Below are 13,348 nucleotides of genomic sequence, written 5' to 3'. Positions count from 1 at the left end.
CTTCAGTGTCTCAGGTTCTGTTCTCTATAAACATTCTTCCCCTACAGTAGTTTAGTCTTTGGAGAGGCTGGGGTTCACCCTACATCCTAGTGAGATTGTGCCCCTTACCTGCCAGCTCTTCATCATTAGTGGCTCTCTCACTTTTTAAAAAAATTTACTTATTGTGTTAACATGAATTCAAGTGTCCCACTGAATATAACACCTTCATCCCCCACCCTCATCTCTTGCTCCTTAAGGTTTTTTTGTTCCTGCCACTAAAGCATGTCATAGTTTCAGCAGCATGAGGACTGAGAACACAATAGGTGGTGATAGGTGGTGATGGGGGTGATGGGAGGTGATGAGGGTGATGGGGGTGATAGAGGTGATGGGGTGATGGGGGGTGATGGGGGTGATAGGGGTGATAGGGGGTGATGGGGGATGATGGGGTGATGAGGATGATGGGGGGATAGGGGTGATAGGGGTGATGGGTGGTGATAAAGGGTGATGGGCAGTGATAGGGGGTGATGGGTGGTAATGGGTGATAATAGGAGGTGATGGGGGTGATAGGTGGTATTGAGGGTGATAGGAGGTGATGGGTAGTGATGAGAGTGATGGAGTAATGGGTGGTGATGGGGATGATGGGGTGATGGGTGGTGATGGGGATGATGGGGTGATGGGTGGTGATGGGTGGTGATGAGGGTGATGGGGGTAATGGGGGGTGATGGGGGTGATGGGGGTGATGGGTGGTAATGGGGTGATGGGGGTGATGTGTGGTGATGGGGGTGATGGGGTAATGGGGGTAATGGAGGGTGATGGGGGTGATGGGGGGTGATGAGGTGATGGGGGTGATGGGGTGATGGGTGGTGATGGGGATGATGGGGGTGATGGGGGTAATGGGGTGATGGGGGTGATGGGGGTGATGGGGTGATGGGGTAATGGGGGGTGATGGGTGGTGATGGGGGTGATGGGGTGATGGCTGGCGATGGGGTGATGGTTGATGATGGGGTGATGGGGATGATGGGGGTGATGGGGGTAATGGGGGGTGATGGGTGGTGATGGGGGTGATGGGGGTAATGGGTGGTGATGGAGGTGATGGGGTGATGGGGGTGATGGGTGGTGATGGGGGTGATGGGGGTGATGGGTGGTAATGGGGATGATGGGGGTGATGGGGGTGATGGGTGATGATGGGGTGATGGGGGTGATGGGGTGATTGGTGGTGATGGGGTGATGGGTGGTGATGGGTGGTGATGGGGATGATGGGGGTGATGGGGGTAATGGGGATGATGGGGGTGATGGGGGTGATGGGGTGATGGGGTAATGGGGGGTGATGGGTGGTGATGGGGGTGATGGGGTGATGGGTGGTGATGGGGTGATGGTTGGTGATGGGGTGATGGGTGGTAATGGGGGTGATGGGGGTGATAGGGGTGATGGGTGGTGATGGGGTGATGGGGGTGATGGGTGGTGATGGGGTGATGGGGGTGATGGGTGGTGATGGGGGTGATGTGGGTAATGGGGGGTGATGGGGTGATGGGGTGATGGGTGGTGATGGGGTGATGGGGTGATGGGTGGTGATGGGTGGTGATGGGGTGATGGGGTAATGGGGGGTGATGGGGTGATGGGGTGATGGGGTGATGGGTGGTGATGGGGTGATGGGGGTGATGGGTGGTGATGGGGGTGATGTGGGTAATGGGGGGTGATGGGGTGATGGGGGTGATGGGTGGTGATGGGGGTGATGGATGGTGATGGGGTGATGGGGGTGATGGGTGGTGATGGGGTGATGGTGATAGGGGTGATGGGGTGATGGGGTGATAGGGTGATGGGTAGTGATGGGTGGTGATGGGTGGTACATGACTGGTGACATGGAAAAACCTAGAGGTGGAGTTTGCAGAAGTGATGCAGGACACACATCAGATGAGGCCATTTCTGCCAATGGTCTCTCTGGGTCTGGACTTTGACAGGGGTAGTTATGCTCAAGTTGTGTAATGTTTCTGACTTGGTTGACAGGAAGAAAATGCTTTCTGAAAGGAAGGCCAGCAGGGGATATGACAGGACCGCATTTTACACAAAGAAGGACACGCGGAGGTCTTCCACACAGCCCACATTTGAAGGCTCTGAGAAGTTTCCATGGAGAAGCCTGTGAATGGAAGCATAGGACAGACAGGAAGATGAGACGTGAAACATCATATCAACTTCACGTGTAAGTACTGGATAACTCGACAACACTTTGAAAATTAAATGTAGGGCCATCTTGTCTCAATTATTTTTATTTGAAGAGGTGTTTTAGTCTAGGAAGTTCCCTGAAATGTTCAAATGGTCCCAGTGTTTTTGAGGGGGATATTTTCCCTTCCCAAATTAAAAGGAACTTATTTTTTTCTTCCAAAGCTTTTTGATAGCGTAGTCTGCATTAACTAACTTTCACAACATCCTCAATCTATTCGGATCTCCAATTCAGAGGAGCCTGGTCACACTCCCACCTTGCACAGCGAGACCTGCTGGCCAAACACACCAACTCTCTGCTCCACGGACCGGCCACCCTCCCTTCTCCTCTTCCTTCCACGGCTCTCCACCTCACCCAGAAACATCGCTGTCCCCATGCTAGTTTCCTGCGGCTGCCCTAACAAAGTGCTTCAGCCAGGGTGGCTTAACACAGCAGGAACTTATTCTCTCACAGTTCCAGTGGCTAAAAATCCTACATCCAAGGGCACCCCATCGGTACCTCCATCAGCACATGGCCTTCTTCTCTGTGTCTGTGTCCAAGTCTCCCTCCTCTTTCTCTTATCAAGACATCAATTGTTGGATTTAGGGCCCACCCTCATCCAGGAAGACCTCATCTGAACTTGGTTACATCTGCAAAGATCCTATTCTCAAATAAAATCACTTTCACAGGCACTTAGGGTTAAGACTTAGAACACCTTTTAAGTTCCACAACATTCCCCAACATTTCATGGTCCTTTTCTCGCTGTAAATGTCATTCTTCAAAAGCCCGACCATTGCCATGATGCTAATTACCCTCTCTGCAGGGCTGACCCCCTGGTCTAGAGCACCAGCCTGGCATTCCACGTTTGTTTTAGCCCCTCTTGAATATTTCTCTGGACACCACTACCTTACACCCAGCGTGTTCAGATTGAACCTGGTGGATGCCTCACCTTATCTCTCCCCTCTCCCACCTAACACTGCCTTTAATTCCTCCTTAAAATGATACCTTTGCTTGTATTCCATATCTCAGATCATGGTTTTACCATCCAGCTCATCAATTAGGTGCACACTTCAGAGTCATCTTCAAACTGTCCTGTCTTGCTTGCTCCTCACATTCAAATGGTCACCAGGAAATGCTCGTCTTACCTGGGAATGGCTAATAAATCTCCCCTTATTCTCTAGACTTCCAATTTTGATGAACTCTCTATTAAAAGACAAGCTTTTCCGTGGTTTCCCACTCTGTGGTCCCCCAAACTCTGTGGTCTATATCAACGGTTCACAAATGGTGCTTCCCACCACACTTTCATAGGGCTTAACCTTTTCTGAAATATATTCCCTTTTTTCCTATTCTAATGCACCAGCTCTCCTCTCTGCCTATACTGCCCTTACTTCTGTTTGCCAGAGCCCCAAGGTCAGCACCTGAGGAATCTGTCAGCATCTGCAGCTGTGGGTTGGAACAAAAGTGAGTGCTGGCCCTGGCCGGTTGGCTCAGTGGTAGAGCGTAGGCCTGGCGTGCAGGGGTCCCGGGTTCGATTCCCAGCCAGGGCACATAGGAGAAGCGCCCATCTGCTTCTCCACCCCTCCCCCTCTCCTTCCTCTCTGTCTCTCTCTTCCCCTCTCGCAGCCAAGGCTCCACTGGAGCAAAAGATGGCCCGGGCGCTGCGGATGGCTCCTTGGCCTCTGCCCCAGGCGCTAGAGTGGCTCTGGTCACAGCAGAGCAACCCCCCGGAGGGGCAGAGCATTGCCCCCTGGTGGGCAGAGCGTGGCCCCCTGGTGGGCGTGCTGGTTGGATCCCGGTCGGGCGCATGCAGGAGTCTGTCTGACTGTCTCTCCCCGTTTCCAGTTTCAGAAAAATACAAAAAAAAAAAAAAAAAAAGTGAGTGCTGAAGCCGTTACCTGCTGGATGGAGAGACTGCTTCATGCCATAATGGGATGGTGACCAGCCTATCCTGGTTTGCCCTGGACTTTTGTGGTTTTGTCACAGAGAAACAGGTGTCTCTGTTCTCAGAAGGCCCCTGGTTCTCGGCAAATGAGGCTGTCGGTGGCCCTCCTCGCAAGCTTCCTAGGGCTGCTTCTCTCTCACTGTCTGTCCAAATCGTTGTGCTTGTCCTGAGCCATTATCAACCTCTATCTTATAGACACTGGCCTAATGTCACTGATTGTATTTTCCCAGAAATTTCAGTGCCTAATTTGTGACCTTTCCCTCATAGCAGTCACTAGATGTATCAAGTGTGTTACTCTTTCTCCTTCCATTTCTTCTCTCTTTAGTTTATATTTGCTTTATTTTAGTACTTATTGTAAAAGGTACCTCTGCTTGCTGCATAGCGTGCAGTTATCACTGTCGTAAACCCTTCTCGAAAGCTCCCAGTTTCACAGGCCTCTCTCAGACCTCCTGCAGGAAATCTTTCCCAGGTACTCCAGACCCTGCTGTGAATGATGCCAGTCTGGGATGCCAGTCACAGTAGAATGGACCTGCTTCGGCACACGGCGGGGGGGTGGGGAGGGGGGTCACTGGTGTTTTGCATTTGTTGCTGCATACTTTCAAAAACCCCGGACAAGTGCACACACCTGAGCTCAAGAAAGGACATTCAGTATGCAGGCCTGAAACTGCATCCTTTCTGATCATGCTTGACCATCCCTGCTGTACATCAAGTGGCATATCAGCCCAGCTTCTCCCCCGACCATCGCCACTGGGGTCTCTGTGCTCTGAGTTCTCTCCAGCCCCCCAGCTGGACAACAGTAACTTCCCACACATACAAGAGTAGAAGGACAGAAACAATTGTTTGGTTTTCTTTCTTCTTTCCTTCCTTCCTTCCTTCCTTCCTTCCTTCCTTCCTTCCTTCCTTCCTTCCTTCCTTCCTCCCTCCCTCTCTCTGTCTCTCTCTTTCTTTCTTTCTTTTGTACTTTCTTTCTTTCTCTCTCTTTCTTTTTTTTCTCTTTCAGGTACTATATACATTTGTGATCAATACAGATGACATAATAAGCAAGTCTAAAGTTCTGAGATTTCTACAGGTTCTATTTTCAATTTAATAAGCCTTCAGATGATACAGTGTTTTTGAATGTTACAAAAGTTGGTACACTACACCTCTACCAGTAAAGTCTTATCAGAAATTCCAAATATTACAATAAAATTGTTGTTACTAGAAATGTGACACTGCAATAGAACATATGCACAGAAAATGAAATCCTTTCAAAAATGACAGTACCATATAACCCCACACCAAATTTGTAACTGGTAGGAAATGCATTTCTAACTGATGTAATAAACTCCTACTCATTAGCTTTTTAAGTTGGCAACCACAGCTAAAATTGAAATATAGAAAAGAAAGGCTCTTCAGATGAATAATTTTTGGCAGAACTTACTTTCTCTAAAACAAAGAGACTTTTAGCAGAACTTACTTTTCTAAAAGACTCCCTATTCCTGGCCTTGAGGCTGGTTCCCCAGACTGTGGCTCTGGGCTGGCTTTGCAAGGTTGCAGGTGTTCTCAGAATGTTTCTCCCAGAATTAGCCCTATAGACAAACATTGTAAGAAAGATTATTTCACTGCTTTGTTCTATTGCTATGTTTTCTCTTCTCCTCATTCCTTAATCAGTATGTAATTCTGCCTTTATAAGCGAATCTCAGACTGTAGTTAGCACCACATTGATTTGAATGACTTAGGTCTCCATGCGGTCACGTGCCGGCATTCATGGCTCCCTAATATGGCTAATTGATTGTGTGGCAAGACGTCTGTTTCTCACTGTTCCAACACAACAAAATTATTTTTTAATTTTAACTTTTATTTATTGATTTTTAGAAAGAGACAGAGAGCAAAACATCAATTTGTTACTTCACCCATTTGTGCATTCATTGGTTGATTCTTGTATGTGCCCAGAATGGGGATTGAACCTGCAATCTTTGCTTATTGGGATGATATTCTAGCCAACCGAGCTAACTGGCCAGGGCCTGATGTTTTTCTTTTTTTTTCTTATTCGTTTTTTGTTGTGTGTGTGTGTGTGTGTGTGTGTGTGTGTGCGCGCGCGCGTGTGTGTGTGTGTGTGTGTGTGTGTGTGTGAAATATGCCACCTTATTAAATGTTTGACTTGGAATTTTAGAATTAGGATTCATGAAGTCTTGATATGTCATCTTTCTAGACCTTCTTAGAAGCACCTAAGCTATCCTATTCTAGTGTGTTCTAAAAGACTCCAAAGGACCCCCATTTCTCTCCAGTTTTACCTCTTAGTAATAACCTTCCCATTTATCTGAACCCATACAAGAATCCTACTGAATCTAATACCAGTTCAGCCACTTATTGGTGTGTGACTTCAGACAAAAAAAACCCTGTCACCTGTAACACAAGGATTCCACCTGTGAAAAGGAAGACAGGAATGCCCTGCCTTCTTTGCATACTGTCTTAAGGATAAAATGAGAAGCATGTGAGAATTTGCTTTAATTATAATGCACTATCTTTAAGCATAACTGTTTTTCTCTCTATAAGCAATGGCTATGTTTGGGTTTCCTGAGTGGGGCCAAATGAAACCAGCCAAAGGTGGGCTCTGTGAAAACAAGACGAGTCTGAACACAGCTGCCGCTGGCTGTTCTTTGACCGGGTGTGAGGGCCACAAAGGGCACAGCCACAGCCTCCCAGCAGAGGCAACGGCCCCCCATCCCGGTGTGTCCTCAGGTGTGCGCCCGTGGCCGTTCCGATTTTCAGCCTGAAAGGTACTCCAAGGTTAGGTGACTTCTGCCTCTAGCACTGGTCAAACAACCCAGGTGCTATTTGGATGTTCCTCATTAGGACTTGGACCAAGGACGAGAGAATCTTGGGGAAAAGCACTTAGAACACATAGGCCTGGCCTGTGCGCTTAGCATATCCCCGTGTGCTCACCTCTGCACACACTGGCCTTCCGCCTCCACCGCACAGGCAAAGAAAAATCTCCTTGTTATGACTGAACACGCGTGGACTGCGGCCATGGCACACTATTGTCTCAGCCATCCACACAGGCCAAGGAAAATACTGAGGCCTATTTGACTGGCTTCTTTCACTTCCAAAATTGTGATGCATTGGGGAAATGTTCCCTGAGGTTTCCAGAGCATTTTCAAGCAGCAGCCGCAGAAGAGTCTTCAGAGAGTGAATACCAGTTCCGAAGAGGTACAGTGACCCCTACTTCTATGCAGAAGTTTCCTTCTGAGGCCCAGAATCCCGGCTAGCTTCAGGTTCCAGCAGAGCCAAGAGCCTGTCCCAGACCTTGAACTTTTACTGTAAACAACATATTAAGTCTTTGCTCCGCCCCCATGAAGCATAGTGGTTTTACAGAAAAAACTTGGCCAAATCACCAGGTTTACATCCAACTTAGGATAAATGTCCCAGGTTATAATAATTCAACATGATTTGTGGTATCTGTTCCTTGAGAGATTTCAGTTGACAGCACTTGGAAACCTCACCAAAGCATTATGCAGAGCAACAGAGCCAAACCAAAGTTCCTTTTAAGGTTTGGTTTTCCATCTCCTGGTGGTTTGGGGCCTGTCTATAATACCATAGGTGCAAACTGCTGTATCCTAGGCCAATGTCCCAGGAGATAGAACCGTTTGATCCAATCCACAGGTCATCCATCCTGGGTCAATCCACAGTGACCCAGGGGGCTTTGTGACTCTTCTCCAAGGAAGAAATATAGTGCCTTGAAAGTTATCTTAGCTCCATGAGGAGAAGGCAGAAGGCTAACTACATATAATATGCAAAAATCCTGGTGTGGGGCAGCTGTGATAGGCTTGCTCGAGGGTTTACCAGCTGCAGGCACTTTGCCTGATTAGTGCATGAGCACATGGCAGAGGCACGTGGCAGAGCCTATATAAGGCTGTGGGTGCCCCCCAGGTGGTGATTCTCTCAGATTGCTCTCCCACCACCGTGAGGTGTGGTTCTCCTTGCTCCCTTGCCCTTACTGGGAATAGCAGATTTTCCTTTGTTTATTAGCTCTTTCCATTTTGTTGTTTATTTGCTCACCTGTCTTTTCGAGCTTCCAATAAACAGGTATGGCCCGACACTTTCTGGCTCTGCAGTTTTTCTACCATCTGCTCGAATCCAATGGGAACCTGCCTGGTATCAGCCACCGGCATTACAGAGGAGGATTCAGAATGTGAAAGGTTTGCATTGCAGGGCGAGTTTCAGTGCATTTGCAACGCATGGACAAACAGCTGCCTCCCACAGTCCTGTGTGTACACGGTGTTTACCTGGCTATGTGTCCCCTGACTGGCCTGCAATGCCCAGTCCACACTCAGCTGGGTCACATGCCCAGGTAAGTGGGGACCATCCCACAAGCAGCCATTGCAGTGCTCACAAAACAAACATCAGCCCTGTAGAAGGGGCAGCAGGCAGCCTCCTTCCGACGCCCTGTCCCTCAGGCTCCTTGCCGCTCCTCCCCTTGATAGAACCCAGGAGTGAAGTGTGGGGATCAATGGGAAACCAGAGTTTCCAGACTTCTTTTCCACAAACCACTGTCCACTTTCCTGGAAACACAAGCAGGAGGTGGGCAGTCATCGGGCCCTGACCTAATGTCACACTCCACACAGCTGTGTCACCAGCCCACCAATTTCCTAAAAAAAGCAGAAACTCTGCCACAATTCTTTTTAAATGAATCAAGATGATAATAAAGCTTTTGCATTTTTCGTAACTATAAAATTACTTTATCTTTTATGTCATGTATATTTTGCCTATGTTCAAATATATACATGGTCTTTACAATTAGCTATATAATAAATATTTCTAAAGGGGCCAGCCAAGCACTTGTCTCTGTCCATAAATGGGCATATGTTATATTCAGTGACATACATATACATATATTTTTCCTTTGTAGATAGTTGAGCCCAGCTAATGCCCTCACCCCAGCTCAGACTGCCAGAATCCCAAAAAGCAGAAAAAGATAAAAAAGCTGGGGAAAAGGCAGATCTGAGGGGTTTGTCTTGTTTTGGAAGAGCACAGACAATGTGTCAGTTGAAGACTATGCAAAACTAGGTGTCAATTTGATGTAAAATCCTGGGAGGAGTTCTTTGTAAGATAGCATGGCAGTGATGGGTTTCTGTTCTTTAGGACTTCAGATCCAGTGACCAGGAGTTCTGTGAAGGAACCATTGTCTCCCAATCTTCCTGGCTAACTAACCTACACCTGAAAAGACTTTGGAAAAACTTGCACATTTTTAAGTTGACATCTAATTTTTTTTTCTTTTTATAAGTTCAAATGGTTGCAAAAGATATAAATTCTAGCATAATTGAAATTTTGCCATTTTAAAATAAAATGATTTGATCACTTTTTAAAATATATATAATAGAAGGTAAACACTGCAGTGTTTTCATGTCTACTATCAGTCATTAAAGAAACAACTCAGTGTTCTCTTCTTTAGCTGGAAACTTAGTACCTTTGAATTGCATTTCCATTCCTCTCCCACAAAGAATTTTGTTCCAAAAAATATATTTTGATGATAAAAAAATCTTTCAATGACCATCCAGCATACTTCTTTGCCACAGAAATATGTATAAATATGGAAATTTAAAAGTTATTTCTTGCAGATATAGGGTTTTTTTGTTTTGTTTTGTGAGTTTTTTGTTTGTTTGTTTTGTGACAGAGACAGAGAGAGAAACAGAGAGTGACAGACAGGGACAGACACACAGGAAGAGAGAAAGATGAGAAGCATCAGTTCTTCATTGTGGCTCCTTATTCTCCTTAGTTGTTTACTAATTGCTTTCTCATATGTGCCTTCACCAGGGGGCTACAGCAGAGCAAGTGACCCCTTGCTCAAGCCAGAGACCTTGGGCTCAAGCTGGTGAGCTTTGCTCAAACTAGATGAGCCTGCGCTCAAGCCGGCAACCTCGGAGTTTCGAAACTGTGTCCTCTGAGTCCCAGTCCGAGGCTCTATTCACTGCGCCACCGCCTGGTCAGGCTAGTTATTTTTTAATATTAGTCCACATCTAATCAAAACACATTATTATACATTGTGATTAAAATAATCAAATAGGAAAAATTAAATCTTGTTAGAAATATATCTTTAATGAGATGAGGAAAAGAGTGGTGTGGGCAATAAAGGAGGAAGGTGCCCTCATACCAGGAGGCCCTTCCAGTGACCAGAGCCAGCACTGTGTCCCCGTCTCAAACCTCTGGAAGCACCCTCAGAACTCCGTCACATACCAGCTTCGATGCTTACTCATTTCCTAAGTGTCAATGTTGTCTTTCACAACAGGTGTCAACATAGAAGAAGACAGAGGTTCTAAACTCATGGACCTGGGTTTTAAAGAGCATTTTATGAATTTAACTCCAAAGCCAAGGGAGGTGAAGGCAAAAATAAATGAATGGGACTACATCAGACTAAGAAGCTTTTGCTCAGCAAGAGAAACTGACAACAAAACAGACAGCCAACTAAATGGGAAATGATATTTTCAAACAACAGCTCAGATAAGGGGCTAATATCCAAAATATACAAAGAACTCATAAAACTCAACAACAAACAAACAATCCAATAAAAAAATGGGAAGAGGACATGAACAGACACTTCTCCCAGGAGGAAATACAAATGGCCAACAAATATATGAAAAGATGCTCATCTTCATTAGTTATTAGAGAAATGCAAATCAAAACTACGATGAGATACCACCTCACGCCTGTTAGATTAGCTATTATCAACAAGACAGGTAATAGCAAATGTTGGAGAGGCTGTGGAGAAAAAGAAATCCTCATCCACTGTTGGTGGGAATGTAAAGTAGTACAACCATTATGGAAGAAAGTATGGTGGTTCCTCAAAAAACTGAAAATAGAACTACCTTATGACCCAGCAATCCCTCTACTGGGTATATACCCCCAAAACTCAGAGACATTGATACGTAAAGACACATGCAGCCCCATGTTCATTGCAGCATTGTTCACAGTGGCCAAGACATGGAAACAACCAAAAAGCCCTTTAGTAGATGACTGGATAAAGAAGATGTGGTAATATATACTATGGAATACTACTCAGCCATAAGAAATGATGACATCGGATCATTTACAACAAAATGGTGGGATCTTGATAACATTATATGGAGTGAAATAAGTAAATCAGAAAAAAACAAGAACTGCATTATTCCATACGTAGGTGAGACATAAAAACGAGACTAAGAGACATAGACAAGAGTGTGGTGGTTACTGGGGGGGAGGGAGGGAGAGGAGAAAGGGGAAGGGGAGGGGCACAAAGAAAAATAGAAGGTGATGGAGGACAATCTGACTTTGGGTGATGGGTATGCAACATAACTGATTGACAAGATAACCTGGACATGTTTTCTTGAACATATGTACCCTGATTTGATGTCACCCCATTAAAATGAATAAAAATTAAAAAAAATAAATAAAATAGTAGTTTATTTTTTCCTAATATAGTGTCCATTGTAGAAAATTTAGAAAATGAGGCTATGACAACAAAGGAGAAAAACAAGGAAGAGAAAAAGTCATCTAAACTCCTTCTATCTGGGTATAATTGTTGTTAGCAACTCGATGTCCCTTTTAAAGAGGCTGCCACTGTCCCATGTTGCGTGTTTTGTCTCCCCCACAGCCTGTCACCCAGGCTTGGCACTGAGAAGGTGCTCGGCGCCTGAGGGTCCTAGTCCCGGCCTCTGCCTGCTGCAGACAGGCCCTGCTCCCGCCGGCAGGGGAAAGCACGGTGTCTTCCAGCGGAGCAGCGGCTGGGGCAGGAGCACAGCTTGGCCTGTCCACCCCGTCTCCTTTCAGCGGGAGTCCTGACACTGCCTGTCAGCTTTCCCTTTCCCACAGCTTCCAGCAATGGCCCCTGCAGAAACGTCCAGGCCCAGATACTGGCCAGGTGTCGCATCAGGCCTTTCTCTTTGAAATGCCAGGCGGGTCCACACTGGTTTCGAGCAGACGATAGAGAAACTGCAGAGCCGAAGAGCATTAGGGCCATTCTGTTTAATAAAGTCTCACAATGGTGGACAAGCACACAGGCAAGGAAAACACCTCTCAGGCAAACAAAATGGCCCCTCAGTGGCTGACCAGCAATCCACACATCTGCAATCCCCCTGAGCATAAGCACCCACAGCCTTATATGGGCCATACACACAGGGTGCTGCCACGTGCTGACATGCTGATCAGCCAAAGGGCTTGCAGCTGGCAACCCCATGAGCAAGCCTAACACAGCTGCCCCACATTCACCCCCTTAGGGCTGCTCGCCTCACTATCTATGCGACAGATCTCTTCCGCAATGGTCTCTGTGCGAGGAGTGAGGTACATTACAGAAACAAGAGTACAGACTGCAGCAACAGAATTAAAAAACACAGATATGGGCAAAATAATAGAGTGGTCAGCAGCACCAAGAGAGGCAAAATTTTCCCATCTGGCAGAATCCAGGCCAGAGTTCTGTCTGCAGACAGCACAGCAGCAGGTACCAGAGGCCGCCCCGGGCAGGCATACCAAACCTTATTGGCATGCTGTGGAGCAGCTGTGTTAGGCTTGCTTGCAGGTTTACCAGCTGCAAGCACTTTGCTTGATTAGTGCATAAGCACGTGGCAGAGGCAGGTGTGCAGAGCCTATATAAGGCTATGGGTGCTTCCCCCTGGTGGAGATTCTCCCAGATTGCTCTCCTGCCACCGTGAGGTGTGGTTTTTCTTGCTCCCTTGCTCTTACTGTGAATAGCAGGTTTTCCTTTGTTTATTAGCTCTTTCTCTTATGTTTATTTGCTCACCTATCCTTACGAGCCTCCAATAAACAAGTATGGCCCAATGCTTTCTGGCTCTGCAGTTTCTCTACCATCTGCCTGAATCAAATGGGAACCTGCCTGGCCTTGGCCACCAGCATTACGTCTGCACACCAGGGTCTGCTGGTTCAATGTGCAGCAAGATGGGAGAAGTCATTATGGGCCATAGAGAAATTACAAAGGTGCTCTTCATAACGCTGTCTTTCTGAGCATCAAGGGATAATACACTTCTACCTTAGGCGGCCAGGAGCTGGTTGCCCAGGGAGTTAACTGGAGGTCCACTTCTAGCCCCCTACCCCACAGTGCCAACAAGGCCACCCATCATAGGTGGGGGCCTGTACAGTCCAGGGCTGTGTCCATTGAAACAAAAAATTGCCCTTGGTGCACCTCTGCAACTGGATGAGAACCAGTGCAGGAGGGTCTCCACAGGGGCCCCAAGGTCTCTCACAGTACTGTTCATGAGCAACGT

At 46.8% G+C, this 13,348-nt stretch overlaps 1 protein-coding gene across 1 annotated transcript; it reads right to left on the bottom strand.

The window, feature by feature from the left end:
• Positions 1-217: 217 nt before the first annotated feature.
• On the bottom strand, positions 218-1,828 carry LOC136406548 (uncharacterized). Its single transcript, XM_066386558.1, has one exon. The coding sequence runs from the start codon at positions 1,826-1,828 to the stop codon at positions 218-220; it is 1,611 nt and encodes a 536-aa protein (XP_066242655.1).
• Between the last annotated feature and the right edge of the window lie 11,520 nt (positions 1,829-13,348).

Source organism: Saccopteryx leptura, chromosome 5, assembly GCF_036850995.1.
Source record: "Saccopteryx leptura isolate mSacLep1 chromosome 5, mSacLep1_pri_phased_curated, whole genome shotgun sequence".
In the NCBI taxonomy this organism is placed as follows: domain Eukaryota; kingdom Metazoa; phylum Chordata; class Mammalia; order Chiroptera; family Emballonuridae; genus Saccopteryx; species Saccopteryx leptura.
The sequence above is the reverse complement of the archived record's forward strand: the minus strand, read 5'-3'. Positions and strand labels throughout refer to the sequence as shown.